The 23,717-nt window shown below is 44.0% G+C and overlaps 1 protein-coding gene across 1 annotated transcript in view; it reads left to right on the top strand.

Annotated features, from left to right (window-relative positions):
* NEK11 (NIMA related kinase 11) overlaps nt 1-23,717 on the top strand; it is a 171,641-nt gene that overhangs the window by 53,782 nt on the left and 94,142 nt on the right. The window contains exons 4-5 of the mRNA XM_026658338.1: nt 2,903-2,967; nt 4,606-4,732. Coding sequence (XP_026514123.1) covers nt 2,903-2,967; nt 4,606-4,732 — 192 coding nt within the window. The remainder of the gene's footprint in view (nt 1-2,902; nt 2,968-4,605; nt 4,733-23,717) is intronic.

Genomic DNA, 23,717 nt, shown 5'->3' on the forward strand with positions numbered 1-23,717 from the left:
AATCACGCCATTGTTGAGACTTCTTTTGAGTAAAACTAATCACTATGTGGTCCTTCACCTTGGTAATTTCCACTAGAGCAGTTTCAAAATGGAATGATTTTGGCATAGTAGCCCCAATGGTGCAAATAGGCCTTCAACTACCATCCTACAGTGCACGAGGCACTGCTTAAATTGCTTGTTTGGTCTTTCTGCCTTCTACTGCACAGGAGTCAAGTTTGCCAGAAGCCACTTAGCTCTACAAATAGTTCTTCACACACTGTTCAAATTAGTTCCATAATATTTTCACAGCAGTAAACTTCACTCTGTTTCAGTTGGTAGCATGTGGCAGAGGAAGCCTTATTCAGCATGAGCAGAGCATGTTGAAAAAAGTTCTTCCATACTTTTCTATGAAAATAGATTGTTTCTGTCTACTGCACCCTGAAGTATGGTGCTTTTATATGACAAGTAAGGATCAAATGCACAGTCTATTGTACATAGGCACAGGTAAATTTATAACATTTTAATAACTAAATTTAGCCACATTTGAAACCCACCCTTTGGAATCCAAATCCTGCCCAGAAATCAGTGACCGGTTGTTTACTTCAGAGTTTCTTTGTAATGAATAGTAGCCACAGAATGTATCCATCTGAACAAAGTGAGACATTTAATATAAAAATAAATATGTATACATATGTGAAATGATGAATGTCACTTTAAATAGTGTAATGTTCCTTGCTAATTTAATGCATGACAAATGCATGTATATTGCTTTAAAAAGTTGCTATAACAAGTGTATTTCATCTGTTTATTTAGAAACCTTGGTAAATACCCACTGCATAATCCATTGATTAATTCATTCTCATCTCTCAATGCACTATAAAAACAAATTGGTTAACTATTATCCTTGGCGACAAGAACTGGAAGAAGTAGTTTAAATATTAAAATACTATTGAAATCTTTTCTTTATATTTCACTAAGCATAAAGACTCATTTTTCAATCTGCAGTCTGTAAATATACAATAATGCCTTCTATTAGGTATTTATTATTTGTATTTTATTGTTAGTTATTTGTGAATAGTATATATTGGACTCTGTGAAATTACCTTTGTATCTCATGAAAACACTACTTTCCCATGAGATGTGGACTAAATTGCTCAGTTAAATGATGCATCAGAAGAAGTTATTGTCTCAGTATGGAAAACATTTTAGAAATCACTACAGTATTTCAGTACAGAAAACTTTAAAATTTTCAGGAAAAACAGGGCAATATTTGAAGATTGCTGAACAACAACTGTAGTCAGTTACCATATTTGATTTTATTCCTCACCCCTAAGGATTCTAGAGCCTCTGGTGCTCTCTTTATCTATTCTAAATGGTTGAAGAATTGGTCTCAATGAGACTACATGCAATACCAGTAACTGTAGGTATTGTAGACTGTTGTTCTAACTCCACTTGGGGGCAGATTATCACCTGAAAGAACACTGTTGTATATGCCACTGACACCACAGGAATCAAGTGGGCAAGGTAAGACCTAGATGAGATGGTGGGACATGAGGGAGCCCTATGGGGGGAGAATTAACAAAAATTCCTTGAGCCTGTGCTTTGTATATAATATAGATGATGGTGATTATTATTGTTTTTTACTTGGGTGGGGGGGAGGAAGATCGGGGTGTCAAGGGTAGAAATTTCAAGAAGTTGAGAAAATATGGTTACACATAGCACTACTCATGGCTTAGAAGGGCAACTAAAATGATTAGGGGGTTGGAACGGGTCCCATATGAGGAGAGATTAAAGAGGCTAGGACTTTTCAGCTTGGAAAAGAGGAGACTAAGGGGGGGATATGAGAGAGGTATATAAAATTGTGAGTGATGTGGAGAAAGTGAATAAGGAAAAGTTATTTACTTGTTCCCATAATATAAGAACTAGGGGCCACCAAATTAAATTAATGGGCAGCAGGTTTAAAACAAATACAAGGAAGTTCTTCACACAGCGCACAGTCAACTTGTGGAACTCCTTGCCTGAGGAGGTTGTGAAGGCTAGGACTATAACAGGGTTTAAAAGAGAACTGAATAAATTCATGGAGGTTAAGTCCATTAATGGCTGTTAGCCAGGCTGGGTAAGGAATGGTGTCCCTAGCCTCTGTTTGTCAGAGGTGGTGATGGACAGCAGGAGAGAGATCACTTGATCATTACCTGTTAGCTTCACTCCCTCTGGGGCACCTGGCATTGGCCACTGTTGGTAGACAGGATACTGGACTGGATGGACCTTTGGTCTGACCCAGTACGGCCATTCTTATGTTCTTATGGTGTCATGTGAATCCTTGAGGAACATCTTGGTTAAAACTGATGGGAGAAAGAGAGAGAATGATATATATTTAATAGATTTTTTTTTCAAGTAACACTTTTTCCCTGAGAGGGGGTTCTCAGATCTTTGAGGATCCCCCACTTTTTAATTCCTCTGTTCTGAAGTATCTCAAGATGAGGATTATCCTTCTGGCAGATGACAGAACATAGCTCCCTTAAGAGCAACCAGATGGGTAAAAAGAGCAACAGGTTTTGTTCCCTTCCATCAAAGGCTGACTATGTTGCCTCTGCAGCTCACCTAATTCCTTACATCAAAGGACTGAGTGCTAGTCTCAAACTATGATACCTGCATTCATGTGTTTTATACTGGGTACCTAGTTCCTAATCCTGCAAATAATTGCACATGGATGCATTTCTCCACCACAAGGAGCCCCATTGAAGGCAATGGAGCCAGGTGCAGGTACAGGGATATGCCTGTGTATTGTGAGTTGCAGGACTGGGTCCTAGTCTGCCAGGCTGGCCTTTAGTAACACAGTTCTAATGAAGGAAGTGGCTGGGTTAGTGTATTTGACTATAATTTCCCCAAATCAGATGAAATTGAATTCCCCTTTGTGTTTCAGGCGAATACTTCACAGGGATTTAAAAGCCAAGAATATTTTTTTGAAAAATAACCTTCTTAAAATTGGTAAGATTTCCTTACTTTCTTAGATGACTTTTAGTACTATAGAAAATTCCATCACAGATGTTATAAATATGGAGATTTAAATTAGATGGTATCTAGAGGTGTCTAATGCACTGTATCTTTTTTGTGGTATAGTTCTAAAACTATGGTAATACTTAATTTTGTGAATGGCTTTTTAACTAGGGGATGTCAACTTTTCATGCACAAGCATTTGAAAACAAAAGGATATCTTAAGGCATTATTTTATTTTGAACTTGATCTAGATTTGAGAAACAATGTATATCTTTTTGTATAGAAGATTCATGACCAATTGATTTTTCTCCATGTTTTAAAAATCATTGCAAGTTTTTCTTGTAAAATCATTTTATGTCTCCTTAGGAACATTCAGTATAGATCATTAAAATGTGCATATAATTTAATCTCCAGCCTTTTCTAATAGTTATTGGTATTTATAATAGTTATTTCCAACCATTACACCCTAGATTTACTAATCTTTATATAAATTGGTTCTCTTTCGTTTCAAAATGAAATATTTGTAGGAACATATTGCCAAGACTTGTCAAGACACCAGAACTGAGAAGACTTTGGACTCTTATTTTCACAATATGCAGTTGTCTTATTTTCAAACATTGCACAATATTAACATTAATAAAATAATGTCCCTTTTCAAAATCTTTTCTGGTGAAAGAATTGCAAAAGCAATAACTTTTTCCCCTTATAAAACAGTTCTTTCTTTTTCTGTATAAGTGCATATGTTCATGCACTGCATCTGTTTTATTCCCCTGTGTAAGGGGGATAGGTGTACTGACTCTTATACTCAGTATGTTTGTGTCAATCGCAGCCATATTGTTAGTTAAATTCATTAGTAATTTTTTTTTTTTTTTTACTTCTTCTAAACATTCTTTTATATGAATGTCATGGTAATGAAAGGTTCCAGACTGATATTGTAGCAATTTGATCTAACCTAATCTCTGATTTTTCTACTGCACCCATCACCATGGTGACGAGTTGTCAAAATCTTCTATTTAAAAAGTACAGCATGCATAGGCATCAGCAGTGCAAAATTCTCCACACTGCCTAGACAATATGCCTTGGCCTTGAACTGTAGGAATCACCTCAACAGGGGAGAGAAAGTTCATTCTCCAGTCCCTTTCAATCCTTAGCATCTCTGCTGAGAGTATAAGCAACGTTGCCAGTTATTAGTGCTGCTTTCTGTGAGATGGATGGACATTAATCCATGGGGAAAAGGACTGACTCTGTCAAATCAATTTAATATACCAGACAGCCATAAGATGGAAAAAACTTCTGTTTACTCTTAGCTTGGGCTGCATTTGAATCAACAGTGTAGAAGTGAAAAGTTCTCTATCTCATTACCAATACTCTGAGCCATTCAATTACCCCAATTTTTGTGTTTCAAGTGGCAGATCCTTGCTGATAATTATCATAGCTTCACTGATTTCAACAGAGTTATGAGAATTCACACCAGCTGAGGATCTGGCCCCAAATTTTTTAAATAATATTAAATTATAAAATGTTATATTAAAGACACTCAAAGTAAGTTTAGAATTCCTGATTTGATTTTTAGTCTAGATTTTCTTACCTACCTAGTATTTTTTTTTTTTAATACAATTTTATTTTAAGGGGACTTTGGAGTTTCTCGTCTCTTGATGGGATCGTGTGATCTGGCAACTACGTTTACTGGGACACCTTACTACATGAGCCCAGAGGCACTGAAACATCAAGGTTATGACACAAAATCCGACATTTGGTGAGTGGGCAACATGCTGTTTGGACTGGAGTATTCATTTCTTTGTAATGAACAAGTCGATTAAAATGCATTGGTTTTCTAGGTCACCATCTATTTGCTTGTATTATGTGCTTGCTATTTCTTTTCGTTAACAAATTTTTTGAATACAAAAGAAGTCAGGGCCACCTGGTTAGAATGCTTGACTACTCTATTAGAACTATTCAAAGGCACTTATTTCAGTTCATAGCTACGTTGCAATTTGGAGCTTTGTTCCTCATGTTTAGAAGCGAGTAGGCTGTTGTCATAGGACGAGCTGGGCCTTTAAAGGGAAGATCAGGCGCAGCCTCTGCCAGTACCTGTCTTTTCTTCCAGGTCAAGGAACTTGGTGGAGAAGGATCAGGTGGTCATAGACGAGGAGCAAGGCCAGTTGGGAAGCGGGAGACAGGATAAAAGACAGGTTCCGTTCATTGGTGGGAGAAGTAATAGGAAAGCAGCAGCTTGCTGTTAGGCTTTCCAGTGACTGGGATCTGGGAAAGGACCAATAATGGTTCCCCTTGCAAGGGCACCAGGAAGTTCCTGTGAGGGACTTGACTGAAGAAGCCTGGAAAGGGCATGGGGAGGAAGGAGACAGTAGGAGGTAGTCCTGGGAACCATGAAATAGAAATTTGTAGTGTAAGAACAGACAGATGCTTTGCAGCACAGGGTCCCAGGATCAGATCCTGGAGTGGTTGGAGAGCTTGGGCTCACCTACTGTGTCACTTAGAAGTGGTGGGAAAAACCACGGTGCCCAAGGTTGAAGAGCTTTATGAGCTCGTGAGATAAAGGGCAAAGGACCAAATCGAGATACCTAAGTCTAAGTGATGAAGGACTTTGGGCAAAGGGTATGTAGGAACCCCTGCAGACAAAGGGAAATAGTTTTGGTTTGGGGACTTTTATTTGCTGTGGATAGTAGGAATCTTGATTTGGCCAAATCACCCTACCAGCCCAAGGAAAACCTCCAGAGGAGGGAAACTGAGACACAATAGGGAAACAGAGGCAGTGGCACACACTTGACACCAAAGAGGTAAGCACACCCTCACAGTCATCTATCTTAGACAATAGTTTATAATTTTCCTGCTATTCTAAAAATATTTGTAAGTGACTGAAGCCTGGTCTACACTACGAGGTTAGGTCGAATTTAGCCGCGTTAGATCGATTTTTATAATGAATGCGTCAACACAACCAACCCCATTCCGCAGACCTAAAGGGCCCTTAAAATCAACCACTGTACTCCTCCCTGACAAGAGGAGTAGTGCTAAAATCGACCTTCCTGGGTCTAATTTGGGGTAGTGTAGACACAGTGCTGTGCAATTCGATGGCATTGGCCTCCGGGAGCTATCCCAGAGTGCTCCAATGTGACCACTCTGGACAGCACTTTCAACTCCAGTGCACTAGCCAGGTACACAGGAAAAGCACCAGGAACTTTTGAATCTCATTTCCTGTTTGGTCAGCGTGGCAAGCTCAGCAGAACAGATGACCATGCAGTCCCAGAATCGCAAACGAGCTCCAGCCTGGAGCGAACTGGAGACACTTGATCTGATTGCAGTATGGGGAGAAGAATCTGTGCAGGCAGAACTCCGATCCAGCAGAAGAAATGCTGAGATATATATGCCAAAATTGCACAGGGCATGGTGGATAGAGGCTACACCAGGGATGCACAGCAGTGCTGTGTGAAAATTTAAGGAGCTCAGGCAAGCCTACCAAAAGACAAAGGAGGCAAATGGTCGCTCCGGGGCAGAGCCCCAGACATGCCACTTCTGTGATCAGCTGCATGCCATTCTAGGGGAGGACCTTACCAGTACCCCAACACTCTCCGTGGACACCTGCAAGGTGGCAGCCTCATGCAACATGGATAAGGATTTTGTGGATGAAGAGGAGGAGGAGAATGCGCAGCAGGCAAGCGGAGAATCCGTTCTCCCCGGCAGCCAGGACCTTTTCCTCACCCTGGAGCCAATACCCTCCCAGGGCCTATTGTTCCTGGTCCCTGAAGGTCGAGAAGGCACCTCTGGTGAGTGCACATTTGTAACGACATTACAGGGGTTAAAAGCAATTGTATTTAACGTTTGATTTGCCCTGAGCAATTGGGATGCAATCGCGGCCAGTACAGCTAATAGAAAAGTCTGTTAACGTGTCTGGGGATGGAGTGGGAATCCTCAAGGGGCATCTCCATGAAGCTCTCCCGGAGGTACTCTGAAAGCCTTTACAGAAGGTTTCTGGGGAGGGCTGCCTTATTTCGTCTTCCACGGTAGGACGCTTTACCATGCCAAACCAGTAGCAAGTGGTCTAGAATCATTGCAGCACAAAGCATGGCAGCAAATGGTCCTGGGTTTTGGTCGCATTCATGCAACATTCGGTCTTTATCTTTCTGTGTTAGCCTCAGGAGAGTGATATCATTCATGGTCACCTGCTTGAAATAGGGGAAGTTTTGTAAGGGAACAGTAATCCTCTGTTTGGTGATCCCCGACACATTAGACCCTGGGCATGCTTGGCAGTTTGCGCTTGGCTAAAAGGGATCATCCCGGAGAATAGCCACACGGGGGATAGGGAGGGATGTGCTGCACATCCACCCCAAAACTGTTCCCCCTCCTTTTAAACAGCAACCGCAGCCCCTCCTTTTAAATGCAGCCCCTACTTTTAAACGGCAAACACAATCGGCATTGGTTGCTATGGAAAAGGAGGGTGCTGCAGTTTGAAACCATTCCCACATGTTATGAACGCGGACCCCACGTACCCTTTGGCTTACCATGACTGCCTGGAAACCGAATTCTATTGCCCAGCCGTGTGTGATGTTACCATACCGGCAGGTGCTCAATATAAAAGGCAAAATGCGACCTTGTACCTAAAACACATGTGCTGGCTGCTGTTAATTGCTTGATTCACTGTGAAAGAGTCTCCCTTTTGTTCTCAAAAATGTATCTTCTTAAAAGTCTACTCTCCCTTTTTTTCCCCCCCTCTGCAACTGCAAATGCTTCTATGCTCCCCACATCAACTCCGTCCCTGAGGTTATCACAGATTAGAAGGCAAAAAAAACGCACTTGCGATGACATGTTTTCAGAGCTCATGCAATCCTCCCGCACTGATAGGGCACAGCTGAATGCATGGAGGCATTTAGTGGCAGAGGCCAGGAAAGCATACAGTGAGCGTGATCGGAACACGCAGGAGGAGTTGCTGAGGCTAATGGGGGAGCAAATGGACATGATGAGGCATCTGGTTGAGCTGCAGGAAAAGCAACTAGAGTACAGACCATCGCTGCAGCCATTGTGTAACCGCCTGCCCTCCTCGCCAAGTTCCATATCCTCACCCAAACGCCCAAGAATGCGCGGGGGAGGCTCCGGGCACCCTGCCACTCAACTCCAGGGGATGGCCCAAGCAACAGAAGGCTGTCATTCAAACAGCTTTGATTTGTGGTGTGACTACAATAAGCAATGTGGCCTTGTCCTTTCCTCCCCCCCCCCACCGCATCCGTTATCAAACCCTTTGTACACCCGGGCTTCCTTTTACTAGTCAGCGTTGTCAGTGATCTCACATATTTTTTTAATAAATAATGAATGGATTCAGAACAATAGGGACTTTATTTCCTGTGCCAGCTGTGATTGAAGGGGGAAGGGGGATTGGCTTGCAGGGAAGTACATTCACCAAAGGGGGCGGGTTTGCATCAAGGACAAACACACACAACTGTTTATGCTTAAATAAATTTGTTAGTCTCTAAGGTGCCTCGTTCTTTTTGCTGATACAGACTAACACAGCTACCACTCTGACACCGTCACACCGTAGCCTGGTCAGTCGTGAAACTGTTTTTCAAAGCCTCTCTGATGCGCAGCGCACCTCGATGTGCTCTTCTAATTGCCCTGGTGTCTGGCTGTTCAAAATTGGCTGCCAGGTGATCTGCCTCAACCTCCCACCCCACCATAAACGTCTCCCCCTTACTCTCACAGATATTATGGAGCACACAGCAAGCAGCAATAACAATGGGAATATTGCTTTTGCTGAGGTCTAACCTACTCAGAAAACTGTGCCAGCGCCCCGTTAAACGTCCAAAGGCACATTCTACCACCATTCTGAACTTGCTCAGCCTGTACTTGAACTGCTCCTTACTGCTGTCCAGGCTGCCTGTGTACGGCTTCATGAGCCCTGGGAGCAAGGAGTAGGCTGGGTCCCCAAGGATAACTATTGTCATTTCAACATCCCCAATGGTAATTTTCTGGTCTGGGAAGAAAGTTTCTTCTTGCAGCTTTCCGAACAGCCCGGAGTGCTGAAAGATGCGAGCGTCATGCACCTTTCCCGACCATCCCACGTTGATGTTGGTGAAACGGCCCTTGTGATCCACCAGTGCTTGCAACACCATTGAGAAGTACCTCTTGCGATTTATGTACTCTTTGGCAAGGTGGTCTGGTGCCAAGATAGGGATATGCGTTCCGTCTATCGTCCCACCACAGTTAGGGAACCCCATTGCAGCAAAGCCATCCACTATGACCTGCCCATTTCCCAGAGTCACTACCCTTCTTAGCAGAAGGACATTGATTGCCCTGGCTACTTGGATCACAGCAGCCCCCATGGTAGAATTGCCCACTCTGAATTGATTCCCTACTGACCGGTAGCAGTCAGGCGTTGCAAGCTTCCACAGCGCTATCGCCACTCACTTCTCAACTGTCAGGGCAGGTCTCATCTTGGTATTCTTTCACTTCAGCGCGGGGGAAAGCAACTCAAAGTTCCATGAAAGTGGCCTTACACATGCAAAAGTTTTGCAGCCACTGGGAATCATCCCATACCCGCAACACTATGTGATCCCACCAGTCTGTGCTTGTTTGTCGGGCCCAGAATCAGCATTCCACTTTATTAATATGCTCCAATGCCTCCATGATATCCCAATTGCCACATCCCGTGCTTTGAGGAACATCTGTGTCCATGTCCTCCTCACAATCTTCCTCGTGCTGGCGGCTCCTAGCTAGGCTCTGCACATACTGCAGGATAATGCATGAGGTGTTTACAATGCTCACAAAAGCAGTATGCAGCTGAGTGGGCTCCATGCTTGCCGTGCTATGGCATCTGCATGGATAACCCAGGAAAAAAGGTGCAAAATGATTGTTTGCCTTTGCTTTCAAGGAGGGAGGGAGGAGACTGACAGCATGTACCCAAAACCACCTGTGACAATGTTTTTGCCCCATCAGGCATTGGGAGCTTAACCCAGAATTCCATTGGGCAGCGGGGACTGTGGGATAGCTACCACAGTGCACCACTCCGTGAGTCAATGCTAGCCACCGTATTGAGGATGCACTCCGCTGACCTAATGCGCTTAGTGGGGACACACACGATCAACTGTATAAAATCGGTTACTAAAGATCAACTTCTATAAAATCGACCTAATATCGTAGTGTAGACATGCCCTTACTGTCTCATATTCTAAAATGGCCCATTACCATCACAAAGAATGTAGTATTTCTTTAAAAAAGAGACTTGTTTGTTGTTTTGTGGGCACATGCATCTGAGTGATTGCTTTTTTTTTTTTTTTTAATATTCCAAATCAGGAAATTCTCTGTACAAAGACTTCGAACACTGGACTGCAGTTTTATTACTGAATTACTTGAAATCCCTGAAGATTTACGGCACTTTCTGCTCCAGTCCTCCTCAGATATATTGGTGGCACCTGTGGACAGTTCTAAATATTGAGAACAGATTGACAAACTTTTAGACACTAGTAACATTTACTATTATTCACAGGCAATATACTGTAGTATTCAGCTTGTGTCAAGGGATGAGTCAGGAATCTCGTCTCATGCTTCCTGTAACTGAACTGAGAAAGATTTTATGTCAGATTCTGCACTGTTAATCTGGGCCCAATGCTATGAAAGTGTCATTCCATTCAATAAAAAATATTGAGAGGGATTTCAGAAGATGTGGGAAATAAGTCATTCAGCATGCAGTGAAATCCTGTTCAAGCCATGAATTATAGTTGTTGTTACTGAGTTGCCATAAGGAGTATTTTATTTTTTTGCAGTATGAGCAGTTTCATCAGTGCAGCTTTCTGTACATTAAACATAAAGGAAGTGGGACAAATTCTATTCATAATTACACCTTTGCAATCCCTCTGATGTCATTGGGGTTGTAGAGGACTAAATGAGAGCAGAAATTGGTCGAGTATATTGATATAGTATCTGTTAATTATACTTCCTTAATGTAAAGTGCCAAACCACACAAGACAGAACCATCACAAGCAGTAACTTTATTTTAGATAGTATACTTCTAATATTTCATGGTACTTTTCAGATCTAGTCTTTAAAGGCTGTCTTCTACACAGGATTCTCACTCTTGGGTCTCATGCTCCCAGTGCAAGAGAGGACAGAACTCCTATAACACAAAACTTTTTGGCTGTCTGAGGCAGGGGTACTGAAGATCCACATGCACCATCAAATGCCAGAACCTCGGCCCTAAGTAACTTCCAGTCAGCTCCTTGTTAGTCAAGAAAGCTGAGATCAGATCCCGTCAACCACTATTGCTCCAATTCTACTTTGATCTGTGACAGGTTTTGAATTTCTTCTGTTGGTCCCCTCAACCCTTCAGTTAGTCTTTTGATACCTCATCTGGTTTTTTTGTGTGCATCTGCTCATCCTTACGCACTTGAGGCTACGTGACCCTGAAATGCTGGCCTTGGTGTTAGCTTTAGATTCTACTTGTTAGTCAGTTTGTTTGGGAACCCTTCTTTGCCTACCACTGAATTGTTAATTTGGTTCCTGCACTTTATATTTTCAGTTGACATTTTCAGTGCTTTATGTATGAGGCTTTAACATATTAGTTTCCAACAACAATACTTGATTTGCCATTCTTTTTCAGAGCTTTGACGCATTGAGGTTTTGTGTCCAGACCTTAAAATACTTTTAGACTTGGAGATGTTGCATCCTATTTTGTTTCTGATGCTTCTGAGTGTTTCTTTCTAGATCTATGCTGAAGCTTCTGGATGTTTAATTCAGATATATTTTCCTTTCAAACTACCTTGTGATCCAAGATGCCATCATTCCTCTCATTGCCAATAACGAAAGATCAAGAGTTTTAAAAAGTGTGAATGTGACAGATGTCACCAACCAGCGAGCGTGACTACTGCATTTTTGAATGAACTTGCTCTGCTCTTGCATCCTATATTGATGAGTTGGTGAAGACATTTCACACCTCTCTCCTGTTCTCCAGGGACTCAAGAAAAAAAGTACAATTTGCCCTAAAATACCACTGACTATGCTTCCCTGCCCCCACAGTAGAGTGTGATGGTTGAGGTGGCTATGCCTGGCAGGGAGACCTTTATTCTAAAACCCAGTGTCCCCTTTATTTATCTGAGGCTGGATAGAAGACTGATTCCATCCAAGTTAATTTGACAGCGATTTTGACCTTTCACGAACTAGTAATTGAAGGTATATCAGTATTTCTATGCAGACCATTATCATCGGGTTAGTGCAAGCTTTGACACATTTGAGGGCCAAAGTCCACTAATGTGGTTCTGACAAAGCTGATAAAAACTCCTTTTGAACCAATCAGTATATGAGGAGCTTGTTTTTTTTTTTATGGAAGCTCATTTTCCTAAGGGCAGTGATTTCAGCTCATAGATCTGCTATATATTATATTTTACAAGTATACAATGGTGTTCCAGACTCATCCTACATTCCTTCCAAAGATGATGGTAGGTTTCTACATTAGTGAGCCTATCATCCTGCTAACATCTTCCCATGACTGCATATCTTTCATGTATCTTCTCCTCAAATTTGATGTTCAGATATCCTTTGGTTTTTACTTATTGTGAACTAAAGACCTTAGAAAGCCCACCCAGATTTTCCTTTCTTTTGGCAATGAATCATTAAACACTGCTGTCTTGAAAGAATCCTGTTTATGTGACTGTAAGATTGTATTCTGGCAGGCCTGGAGAGAGGTTCCATTTCAGGACACATGCAAGGCAAGATGTGTACATTTGCAAAGCTCTGTTGCTAAGATTCAGCCTGTAGAGAAGAACGTCATTTTGGTTTCTTAGTACTGCAGAACCTATCCTACTCCTTAGAATCTCTTTCTTTTGGAATATTTTTGATATAAAGATTTGTTTTATGAGGACTCATCCTTAAGGCTCTGTCACTTTTCACCTCTTGTTCCTTTTTTTTTTTTTTTTTTTTTTCAAATTAAAAAAGGCAAAAAAAGGAGTGCACGGCACAAGGTCAAAATAGAAATATTAGCCCACTGCTGGCTGAAAAATAGTGTTGCCCAAAAATAAAAGTGAACTCAAGTAATTTCTACAGCAAAGGAGAAAAATAAGCTATAGACAAAAAGTGACATCTGTTTAACAAATAAGATGGATGCCAGCTTAAAATAGTGCCAGCAATTCCTACATAATGCTGTAAACAAGGATGTTATAATCAAAAGAAACACTTGGGTCAAGCAAAATTAAACACACAAACTGCTGGCATCATACTACTGTAATAAATCGTTAAAAACTCTGAGAAATTCCAATCTAGATTTCATTAGGATAGAGCACAGAGATTGCTCTATTCAGAGGTTGTTTTCTACTTTATGGTGATATAACTGAGAAGCCATTACCTGTTCTAGGGTCTTGACCAAAAATGGAAAATTTGAAGTAGGTCTGGGTTTATTTGACAATTGAATTTCTGCAGTTAGTTTTAAAATGGCAAGAATGACAGTGAAGTATTGATAATTATGGTGACTTTTTAGCAACAGTATGTGGGATAATCTATGGGAGGTACTCTTTTTATATTAAACTTATGTGTTGACTTTTAAGGTGAGCAACCTGTTTTTTGTAACGTGTGTTTGGCATATTTTGCAAATGAAATACATTCATCAACTAGAATTTGTATAATATCTTTTTCAAGATCTGTAATTTTTCACATATTGTTGTCTCGAGGGAAGTTCAGAACAACAGGCAACCATGAAAGCTTTGTGCAACTGCCTGTTCGTGGTTAGGTTCAGACCTGAAACTCAGGTAAGGTTTTATTGAGTTTTGAGCAAAACTCGGGCCAAGTTTGGGGTACTGGGAAAAGGAGTTATCATTATGGGTGTAAACTTAGTTGCTTTAACTTAATTCAACCAGAAATTAAGCAAAACTCTTATGGTTTTGTATGAATTACATTTTCTTTTTCTCTTTATGCCCAGAACTCAAACTTGAGATGTAAACCCACACAAAACAATATTTTTTAAAAGATCATATGAAACCCTGAAAAAATTAAACTGTTGACCTCAGAATACTTCTACCACTGTTAAAACAAGTCAGGATAGTAGAAGGGAATACAGAACTCCTGTCATTTGTATCACTGGTGAATAGAAATGTCAGTTAAATTATAATAAATTGGGAAGGCCAGAAAAATGTGGGCTTTAGAAAGATCTTACAAATGAAAGGGGAATTTCTGAATCTAAATGATATTTCAGCACCCTGGAAGGCTGACTTTCTCTTGCATTTCACTGTGAGGGTGAACTCCCAGCCCTGTTAAAGTCAATGGGAGTTCAGCTGGGCCAAGATCTTACTCTAAGGGTATGTCTACACTACGAGGGTAATTCGATTTTACTTAAATCGAATATGTGGAATCGATATTGCAAAGTCGAACGTGTGTGTCCACACTAAGGACACACTAAGGACAGTAATTCGACTTTGTGAGTCCACACTAACGGGCGAGCGTCGATATTGGAAGCGGTGCACTGTGGGCAGCTATCCCACAGTTCCCGCAGTCCCCGCTGCCCATCGGAATTCTGGGTCGAGCCGCCAATGCCTTCTGGGTAAAAAAAATTTGTCGTCATCCGTCCGTCACTAACGCCCTCCCTCCCTCCATGAAAGCGCCGGCGGGAAATCAGTTCGCGCACTTTTCTGGTCAGTGACAGCGCGGACGCCACAGCACTGCGATCATGGATCACGCTGCGACCATCGCTGCACTTGTGGCCGTTCTCAACACCTCGCAGCTTATCATACACCTTTCCCTGAGGCAGATGAAGAGTAATCAGGCGAGGAGGCTACGACACCGCCGTGATGGCCTGAAGTCGGAGAGTAGCACAGAGCTGTCAGAAACCACGAGCCCAAGCGCCCAGGACATCACGGTGGCAATGGGTCATGTGGATATCGTGGAACGGCGATTCTGGGCCCGGGAAACAAGCACGGACTGGTGGGACCGTATAGTGCTTCAGGTCTGGGATGAATCCCAGTGGCTGCGAAACTTTCGCATGCGGAAGGGGACTTTCCTCGAACTTTGTGAATTGCTGTCCCCTGCCCTGAAGCGCCAGAATACCAGGATGAGAGCAGCCCTCACAGTTGAGAAGCGAGTGGCCATAGCCCTCTGGAAGCTTGCAACGCCGGACAGCTACCGGTCAGTCGCGAACCACTTTGGTGTGGGCAAATCTACCGTGGGGGTTGTTGTCATGCAAGTAGCCAAGGCAATCGTGAAGGTACTGCTCCCAAAGGTAGCGACCCTGGGAAACGCGCAGGTCATCATAGATGGCTTTGCCGCGATGGGATTCCCAAACTGCGGTGGGGCTATCGATGGGACTCACATCCCTATCCTGGGACCGGACCACCAGGCCAGCCAGTACATCAATAGAAAGGGCTACTTTTCAATGGTGCTGCAAGCACTGGTGGACCATCGGGGACGGTTTACAAACATCTACGTCGGATGGCCGGGCAAGGTTCATGACGCTCGCGTGTTCAGGAACTCTGGTCTGTTTAGACGGCTGCAGGAAGGTATTTACTTCCCAGACCACAAAATAACTCTTGGGGATGTGGAGATGCCTACAGTCATCCTCGGGGACCCAGCCTACCCGCTAATGCCCTGGCTCATGAAGCCCTATACTGGCGCCCTGGACACAGAAAAAGAACTGTTCAACTACCGTCTCAGCAAGTGCAGAATGGTGGTGGAGTGTGCTTTTGGCCGTCTCAAAGGGAGATGGAGAAGCTTACTCACTCGCTGTGATCTCAGTGAAACCAATATCCCCATCGTTATTGCAGCTTGCTGTGTGCTCCACAATCTGTGTGAGAGCAAGGGGGAGACCTTTATGGCGGGGTGGGAGCTAGAGGCAAATAGCCTGGCTGATGATTACGTCCAGCCAGACAGCCGGGCCATTAGAAGATCCCAGCGGGACGCCCTGTGCATCCGGGAGGCTTTGAAAGCTAGGTTCCTGAGTGAGCAGGGCAACCAGTGACTTTTCAGTTTGTGGACAGAAAAGCTGAACCTGCCCCCGTTTCTTTACCCAGTTCATTTTGACTATCCTCTCGAGTTACATACCCCCTTCACCCCCTTCCCCTTCCCAAAAAATAAAATCATTTCGATTTTGTTAATGAACACCGTTGTCTGTATTGCTGTTTTCGCGGGAATATTTTAAACCGGGGACGCAGACTGTGGCGGGGGGCGGGTTCAGTGTTCTGATGCAAATGATGCTTCTAAACTCCCGGAATGACAGGCTCCGCACTGGTGGACTGGTTATTTCAATGGAGAACATGAAAAACACCTCCCAGACTGACCAGGGTAACCAGTGACTGCACTGTGTATGTGTCCTGATGCTGGACCTGACACCGCCTCTGTACCCTGCTAAAGGTCACTGTCCTGTCCAATTACCAAGCCCCTTCCCCCCCTCCAGACAGACTCTCCCTCAAAAGAACCTGACTGAAACAGTAATGGAGAGAAACAAACATTTTATTGCGAACCAGACATGAAACGTGGGGTGTGAAACTTGGACGGGGGCTTGTGTGAGGTGGGTAGGAAAGGGCTTATGAAATTTTGGGGAATGTCAGCCTTCTAGTGCTAGAGCAGTCTGCAGGGGTTGACTGAAAGTTTTAACGGCCCTTGCCGCCCCTCCTTCTTTGGACTTTGGGTGAGGGGGGTGTGGGACTTGGTGGCGGGTGAGGGCGGTTACAGATAGACTGCAGCGGGGCTCTGTCCTCCTGCCTCCGGTCTTGCAGAACATCCACAAGGCGCCGGAGCGTGTTCGTTTGCTCCCTCATTAGTCCAAGCAGCTTTTCAGTAGCCTGTTGGTCCTCCTGACGCCACCTCTCCTCCCGTTCCATGACTGCTCGGTGCATTTGTGACAAGTTCTCCCTCCACTGTGTCTGCTGGGCTGCCTGGGCTCGGGAGCATCCCATTAGTTCTGAGAACATGTCTTCACGCGTCTTCTTCTTCCTCCGCCTAATCTGCGCTAGCCTCTGGGAGTGTGCTGACAGGCTGGGTTGGGAGACAGTCGCAGATGTGTCTGTGTGAATTGTAAAAAGGGAGTGAATTCCTGAGACAGATAAATGAAATTGTATACAAAGAACCTAGTCTTTCTCTGTGAACAAGACCATGCACTGAACCTCTCACATGCGCACTCAGGACAAGGTCGAATTTTCGGCCGTCGCCTTCAGTGCCTGTGGACTTGCGGAGGTCTTGGAGTGTTCAGAGAACTGTGGCTGGAGACCTGAACTTCTGGAGCGGGCAATAATGGTAAGCCGCAGACTTGTGGCTGCTTAAAACTCCAGCAGTAGCACTGGCCTCCTTTCACATTGAAAGCAATGCCAGTCTCTGCTGCCAGCAATCAGGACAGCATGAACTCTGCCCCTGTCCCACCCCCTCGCGGCTGTCCCAGGGAAAGATCCCTGTATGCTGCCCCTCTCCCTCCACCGCGTGGCTGTCAAGCAGTCCCAATACTAACATTCCCCTCCCTAATTCAAAGCAGGGCGTCATGAGCGACATCACCCTCCTGAGGATCCCGGACACCCAGAGAGAACGCATGCTGCGGGAAAGCATGCAGAAACCGGGGCCGTATGCCGCCATGCTATGTCGTGCGATGATCCCGGAGTACTTGATTGTGGCGTGGAGGGGACATGTCTGCTACCACGGAGGGCCCACTAAGATCGCCCTACCCCGGAACCTGATCAACAGGCTTGAGCTCTACCTCCACGAGACCTACGAGGAGTTCTCCTACGAGGATTTCTCGTCGATCCCCGGCCACATTGACCGGATTTTCGCGTAGGTGCACTGGGACTTTGGAGTGGAGCGTCTTGGGCCTGGGAATCATGTAGTAACGGACATTGTGAAAATTTTTTAAAACACTTGGGACTAAATTGAGAAGAGCCTAAGACAGAGAAATCATGAAAACCCATTTGTTACCTTTGTAAATATTCCTGTTTTGTACCTGATTATTTTTTTACTAGTTTACAGAACTTTTATAAATGTACATTGTTAATAGTATAAATATTACCGTTCTGTTTTAAATAAATGTTTACATGTTTACAGCACTTACTGCTTGATCCTTCCCCTGATTCTGTGTCCGGGGTAAGGGATGGGGACGGTTGGTACGGGATCTCGGTAAGGGTGATGAAGAGCTCCTGGCTGTCGGGGAAATCAGCGGTGCCAGCGCTGTCGACTGCCTCGTCCTCCTCATCTCCTTCTTCATCTTCCCCGTCCGCTGTCATGTCCGACGAGGAACCGGCCGCGGACATGATCCCATCCTCGGAGTCCACGGTCAGGGGTGGGGTAGTGGTGGCGGCCGCTCCCAGGATGGAATGCAGTGCCTCGTAGAAACGGGATGTGTGGGGCTGGGATCCGGAGCGTCCGTTAGCCTCTTTGGTTTTTTGGTAGCCTTGTCTCAGCTCCTTGATTTTCACGCGGCACTGCGTTGCATCCCGGCTGTAGCCTCTCTCTGCCATGGCTTTGGAGATCTTCTCGTAGATCTTAGCATTCCTTCTTTTGGAGCGCAGCTCTGAAAGCACGGACTCATCGCCCCACACTGCGATGAGATCCAAGACTTCCCGATCAGTCCATGCTGGGGCCCTCTTTCTATTACATTGCACGGCCATCTCTGCTGGAGAGCTCTGCATAGTTGCCACTGCTGCTGAGCTCCCCTCGATGTCCAAAGAGGAACTGAGATTCAAACTGCCCAGACAGGAAAATGAAAATGAATTCAAATTTTCCCGGGGGTGTGGCTGGTCAGAGCATCCGAGCTCTGACTGCTGTCCAGAGCGTCAACAGAGTGGTGCACTGTGGGATAGCTCCCGGAGCTATTACCGTCGATTTCCATCCACACCTAGCCTAATTCGATATGGCCATGTCGAATTTAGCGCTACTCCTCTCGTTGGGGAGGATTACAGAAATCGATTTAAAGAGAGCTTTATGTCGAACTAAATGGCTTCCTGGTGTGGACGGGTGCAGGGTTAATTCGATATAACGGCGCTAAAGTCGACATAAAAGCCTAGTGTAGACCAGGCCTAAGTCTTCAAATTATATCCTTAATTGGCATATCTAGATTCTTCATCAAGGTGACCTCTGGGAATAAAAGAAGATGAAACAGGGTTAGTTCTCTACTGATTAAGTTGACCCTGTTTCCCCCCCCCCCCCCCGATTTTTTTATTCTTTGTCTCCAGGAAACTCAATCAGGTCAGCAAAAAAGCAGGGTAAGAGGAGACATTTTAGGTAGAGGTCTTGTTCTTTGGCTGCCTGTTCATTCTCTGCACCTTCCTGACCTCAAATTTGATGAGTTGCATGGCCACTACTGCATCCTTGAAGCTGCAGTATACTCCATGACCTTAATGCAGCCATCTGTGAGAGAAGGGAAGAGGAAGGAAAGATCTGTTTAGCTGTGGAATCTCCTACTCTCACTTTCACATAGTTTCTGAGCAGTGGCATACAAGGACACATAGAAGAAGTGAGCTCCATGTTCACCCTGTAAATCTTGCCCTTCACTCTGCCCTGTGCAGCAGAACTGGCCTAGTTCTGCTGGGGGCGGGGGACCCCACATAGTAGCAGGATTTGCACCAACTTGAATGAAGGAGGATTCAGCACCCTTCAGTTCTATGCTATTTCTCATAGACTCATAGACTTTAAGGTCAGAAGGGACCATTATGGTCATCTAGTCTGACCTCCCACATGATGCAGGCCACAAAAGCTGACCCACCCACTTTCCCTTAACTCAGCTGTTGAAGTCTCCAGATCGTGATTTAAAGACTTCAAGTCGCAGAGGATCCTCCAGCTTGCGACCCCTGACCCATGCTGCGGAGGAAGGCGAAAAACCTCCAGGGCCTCTGCCAATCTATCCTGGAGGAATATTCCTTCCCGACCCCAAATATGGCGATCAGTAGAACCCCGAGCATACAGGCAAGATTCTCCAGCCGGACCCTCTTTTTACCAGCAATGGCACGTTATTGCCTAATTGACTAAAATCACGTTATCCCATCAAACCATTCCCTCCATAAACTTATCTAGCCTAACCTTGAAGCCAGAGAGGTCTTCTGCCCCCACCGTTTCCCTCGGAAGGCTGTTCCAAAATTTCACCCCTCTGATGGTTAGAAACCTTCGTCTAATTTCAAGTCTAAACTTCCCCACGGCCAGTTTATATCCATTTGTTCTCGTGTCCCCATTAGTACTGAGCTGAAATAATTCCTCTCCCTCCCTGGTATTTATCCCTCTGATATATTTAAAGAGAGCAATCATATCTCCCCTCAGCCTTCTTTTGGTTAGGCTAAACAAACCGAGCTCCTCGAGTCTCCTTTCATACGAAAGGTTTTCCATTCCTCGGATCATCCTAGTGGCCCTTCTCTGTACCCGTTCCAGTTTGAGTTCATCCTTTTTAAACATAGGAGACCAGAACTGCACACAGTACTCCAAATGAGGTCTCACCAGCGCCTTGTATAACGGAAGCAGCACCTCCTGGTCCCTACTAGAAATACCTCGCCTAATGCATCCCAAGATCGTATTAGCTTTTTTCACAGCCACATCACATTGCCGACTCATAGTCATCCTGCGGTCAACCAGGACTCCGAGGTCCTTCTCCTCCTCCGTTACTTCCAACCGATGCGTCCCCAGCTTATAACTAAAATTCTTGTTAGTCATCCCTAAATGCATCACCTTACACTTCTCACTATTAAATTTCATCCTATTATTATTACTCCAATTTACAAGGTCATCCAAGTCTCCCTGCAGGATATCCCGATCCTTTTCCGAATTGGCAATACCTCCCAACTTTGTGTCATCAGCAAACTTTATCAGCCCACTCCTACATTCGGTTCCGAGGTCAGTAATAAATAGATTAAATAAAATCGGACCCAAAACCGAACCTTGAGGAACCCCACTGGTGACCTCCCTCCAACCTGACAGTTCACCTTTCAGTACTACCCGCTGCAGTCTCCCCTTTAACCAGTTCTTTATCCACCTCTGGATTTTCATATCGATCCCCATCTTTTCCAATTTAACCAATAATTCCTCATGCGGTACAGTATCAAACGCTTTACTAAAATCGAGGTATATTAGATCCACCGCATTTCCTTTATCTAGAAAGTCTGTTACTTTCTCAAAGAAGGAGATCAGGTTGGTTTGGCACGATCTGCCTTTCGTAAACCCATGTTGTAATTTGTCCCAATTGCCATTCACCTCAAGGTCCTTAACTACTTTCTCCTTCAAAATTTTTTCCAAGACCTTGCATACTACAGATGTTAAACTAACAGGCCTGTAGTTACCCGGGTCACTTTTTTTCCCTTTCTTGAAAATAGGAACCACATTAGCTATTCTCCAGTCCAACGGTACCACCCCCGAGTTTACAGATTCATTAAAAATTATCGCTAAGGGGCTTGCAATTTCTTGCGCCAGTTCCTTCAATATTCTAGGATGAAGATCATCCGGTCCGCCCGATTTAGTCCCGTTAAGCTGTTCAAGTTTGGCTTCCACCTCTGATACTGTAATGTCAACCCCCCCTCCTTTATTCCCCTCTGTCCTGCTCCCTCTATTCCTAAGCCCTTCATTAGCCTTATTAAAGAACGATGCAAAATATTCATTTAGATATTGTGCCATGCCTAGATTATCCTTAATCTCCACTCCATCTACATTCTTCAGCGGTCCCACTTCCTCTTTCTTTGTTTTCTTCCTATTTATATGGCTATAAAACCTCTTACTATTGGTTTTAATTCCCCTCGCAAGGTCCAACTCTACACGGCTTTTGGCCTTTCTCACCGCATCTCTACATGCTCTGACCTCAATAAGGTAGGTTTCCTTGCTGATCCCTCCCCTCTTCCAGTCTTTGTACGCTTTCTGTTTTTTCTTAATCGCCCCTTTGAGACGCTCGCTCATCCAGCTAATATACTTGCCCCTCTTAATGGTATTCAGTCCATACTTGTGATATTAATATTTTCTCAGGATTCACTTCTTAAAATTAGCTGAAGTAATTTAAAATGAAAATATTCTAGTGGTAAACCAAGTTGGCAATCAACACTTCTGGCATAAAAACTGCAATAATGGTTGGAGGAATGGGGCAGAAATGATTAGAAATGTAATTTTGTTGGAAACAGATTGGGTTTTCATTCAGGAACCTAGTAAACTCTTTCCAAGAATGATATCAATAGCTGAATTTTGTTTTCCTGAGCCAAGTTAATATCCCTGTTACATTTAAAGCCTTTGCCCTCGAATTCTTCTGTGTGATCTTGGCAGATTCTGACAGATGGTCTATGGAGTTCAGGTGTATTGGGCTCCACATGCATCCTGTCATGGGATTTTCATTTTAGCTTCACTTGTTTCTCTTTGTTTTATGTTCCTGTCAGATTTTATTTTGTTAGGTTTTTTTTTTAAATTATTCATCTGAAGATGGGACTGAAGATGCACAGAAAAGATGCATAATTGAGACTACAGAGATTCTAAAAAGTAGCAGCAGAATTTGTGTATTGTAGAGATTCCTAATACTTGACACATGAACCATTTTGTTTCTAATTGATTTGCATTTCTTGTTTCTTTTTATTGCACTGTTTTATTTTAATATTATGGCGATGCAGTACAGTAGTTGAATTAAGGGCAAGATTCACCAAAACTCTTCCTAACCACTTTCAAAAAGACATGCAGGGCTATGAAAAATAACACCTGTTCTGCAAGTTTGTGGGGGGAAGGGCTAGCATACAAGTGTTTGGTTCAAATAAACCACTCACGTATGTTGTCTAAACTACACACACACACAAACAGTTTTTGCTTGAAGTCCTATCCCTATGCTGGATCATGTAATTCAGGATGCAGAAAATCCCAGTTTGGTCTCTGACTGATTGCCCAGATTATCCACAGATAAATACACATAAAAATGAAACTGCTTAGTTCATTTTGCATGTTTTATTATTTCGTATATTAAAATACAGCAAGATGTATACTTGGGAAAAGTCTTCAGAATTTTTTGCCAGAGTTGTAGGTTTGTGCAGCATTTCTGAAAGGCATATGTAGATATAGATAGATAGAGATAACTCAGAGAATTGAGATTGTGATTAGTTTAAAGCATCTAAAGCTTATTTTTTCTCTATGTTCCCTTCCTTGTCCCCCAGTAAATTTGGAAAGAGAAGAACCTAAGGCTGACTGTGCTGGCACTGTCATTTCATTCATTTGAGTTTTAGGTCCAAGCACACAATCCTGTGTCAAATACCCCAAAGTTGTGAGCATGCCGATTACTTTGCATACCAAAAAAGTTTGGGTATAGTACAATAATTGCTTAATAACATCAGTGCTTTTCATTATCTCTGATGTAGTCATCTAATTGTTCTTAATGATATCTATTTCCCTTCCTAAGAATAATGGGCCAAATCCTCAGCTCATGTAAATTGATGTAGCTCCATTGAAATCAATGCAGCTATACCGAGCTGAGGATCTGGGGAGGCTGCTTCATATGCCCCTACTCCCATACCAACTTCCCAGATCTTTATCCTTCTACTGCACCCCAATCCATAGGCGCCAACTTTCTCGGCACCGGTGGGTGCCCGCACCCCCCACCCCATTCCCCGCCCCTGGCCCCGCCCTGACTCCACCCCCTCCACGCCCCTGCCCCTGCCCCCATTTCAACCCCATCCCCAAAGTCCCCACCCTAACTCCACCCCCTCCCTGCCCCTATTGGATCCCTTCCCCAAATCCCCGCCCTGGCCCGGCCTCTTCCCCCAGCGTGCCACGTTCTCCCTCCTCCCCCCTCCCTCCCTGCCCCGCGAATCAGCTGTTTCGCAGCAAGCGCTGGGGGGGGGGAGAAG

Source organism: Terrapene carolina, unplaced genomic scaffold (assembly GCF_002925995.2).
Source record: "Terrapene carolina triunguis isolate 2854851 unplaced genomic scaffold, T_m_triunguis-2.0 Scaffold428, whole genome shotgun sequence".
Lineage (NCBI taxonomy): Eukaryota > Metazoa > Chordata > Testudines > Emydidae > Terrapene > Terrapene triunguis.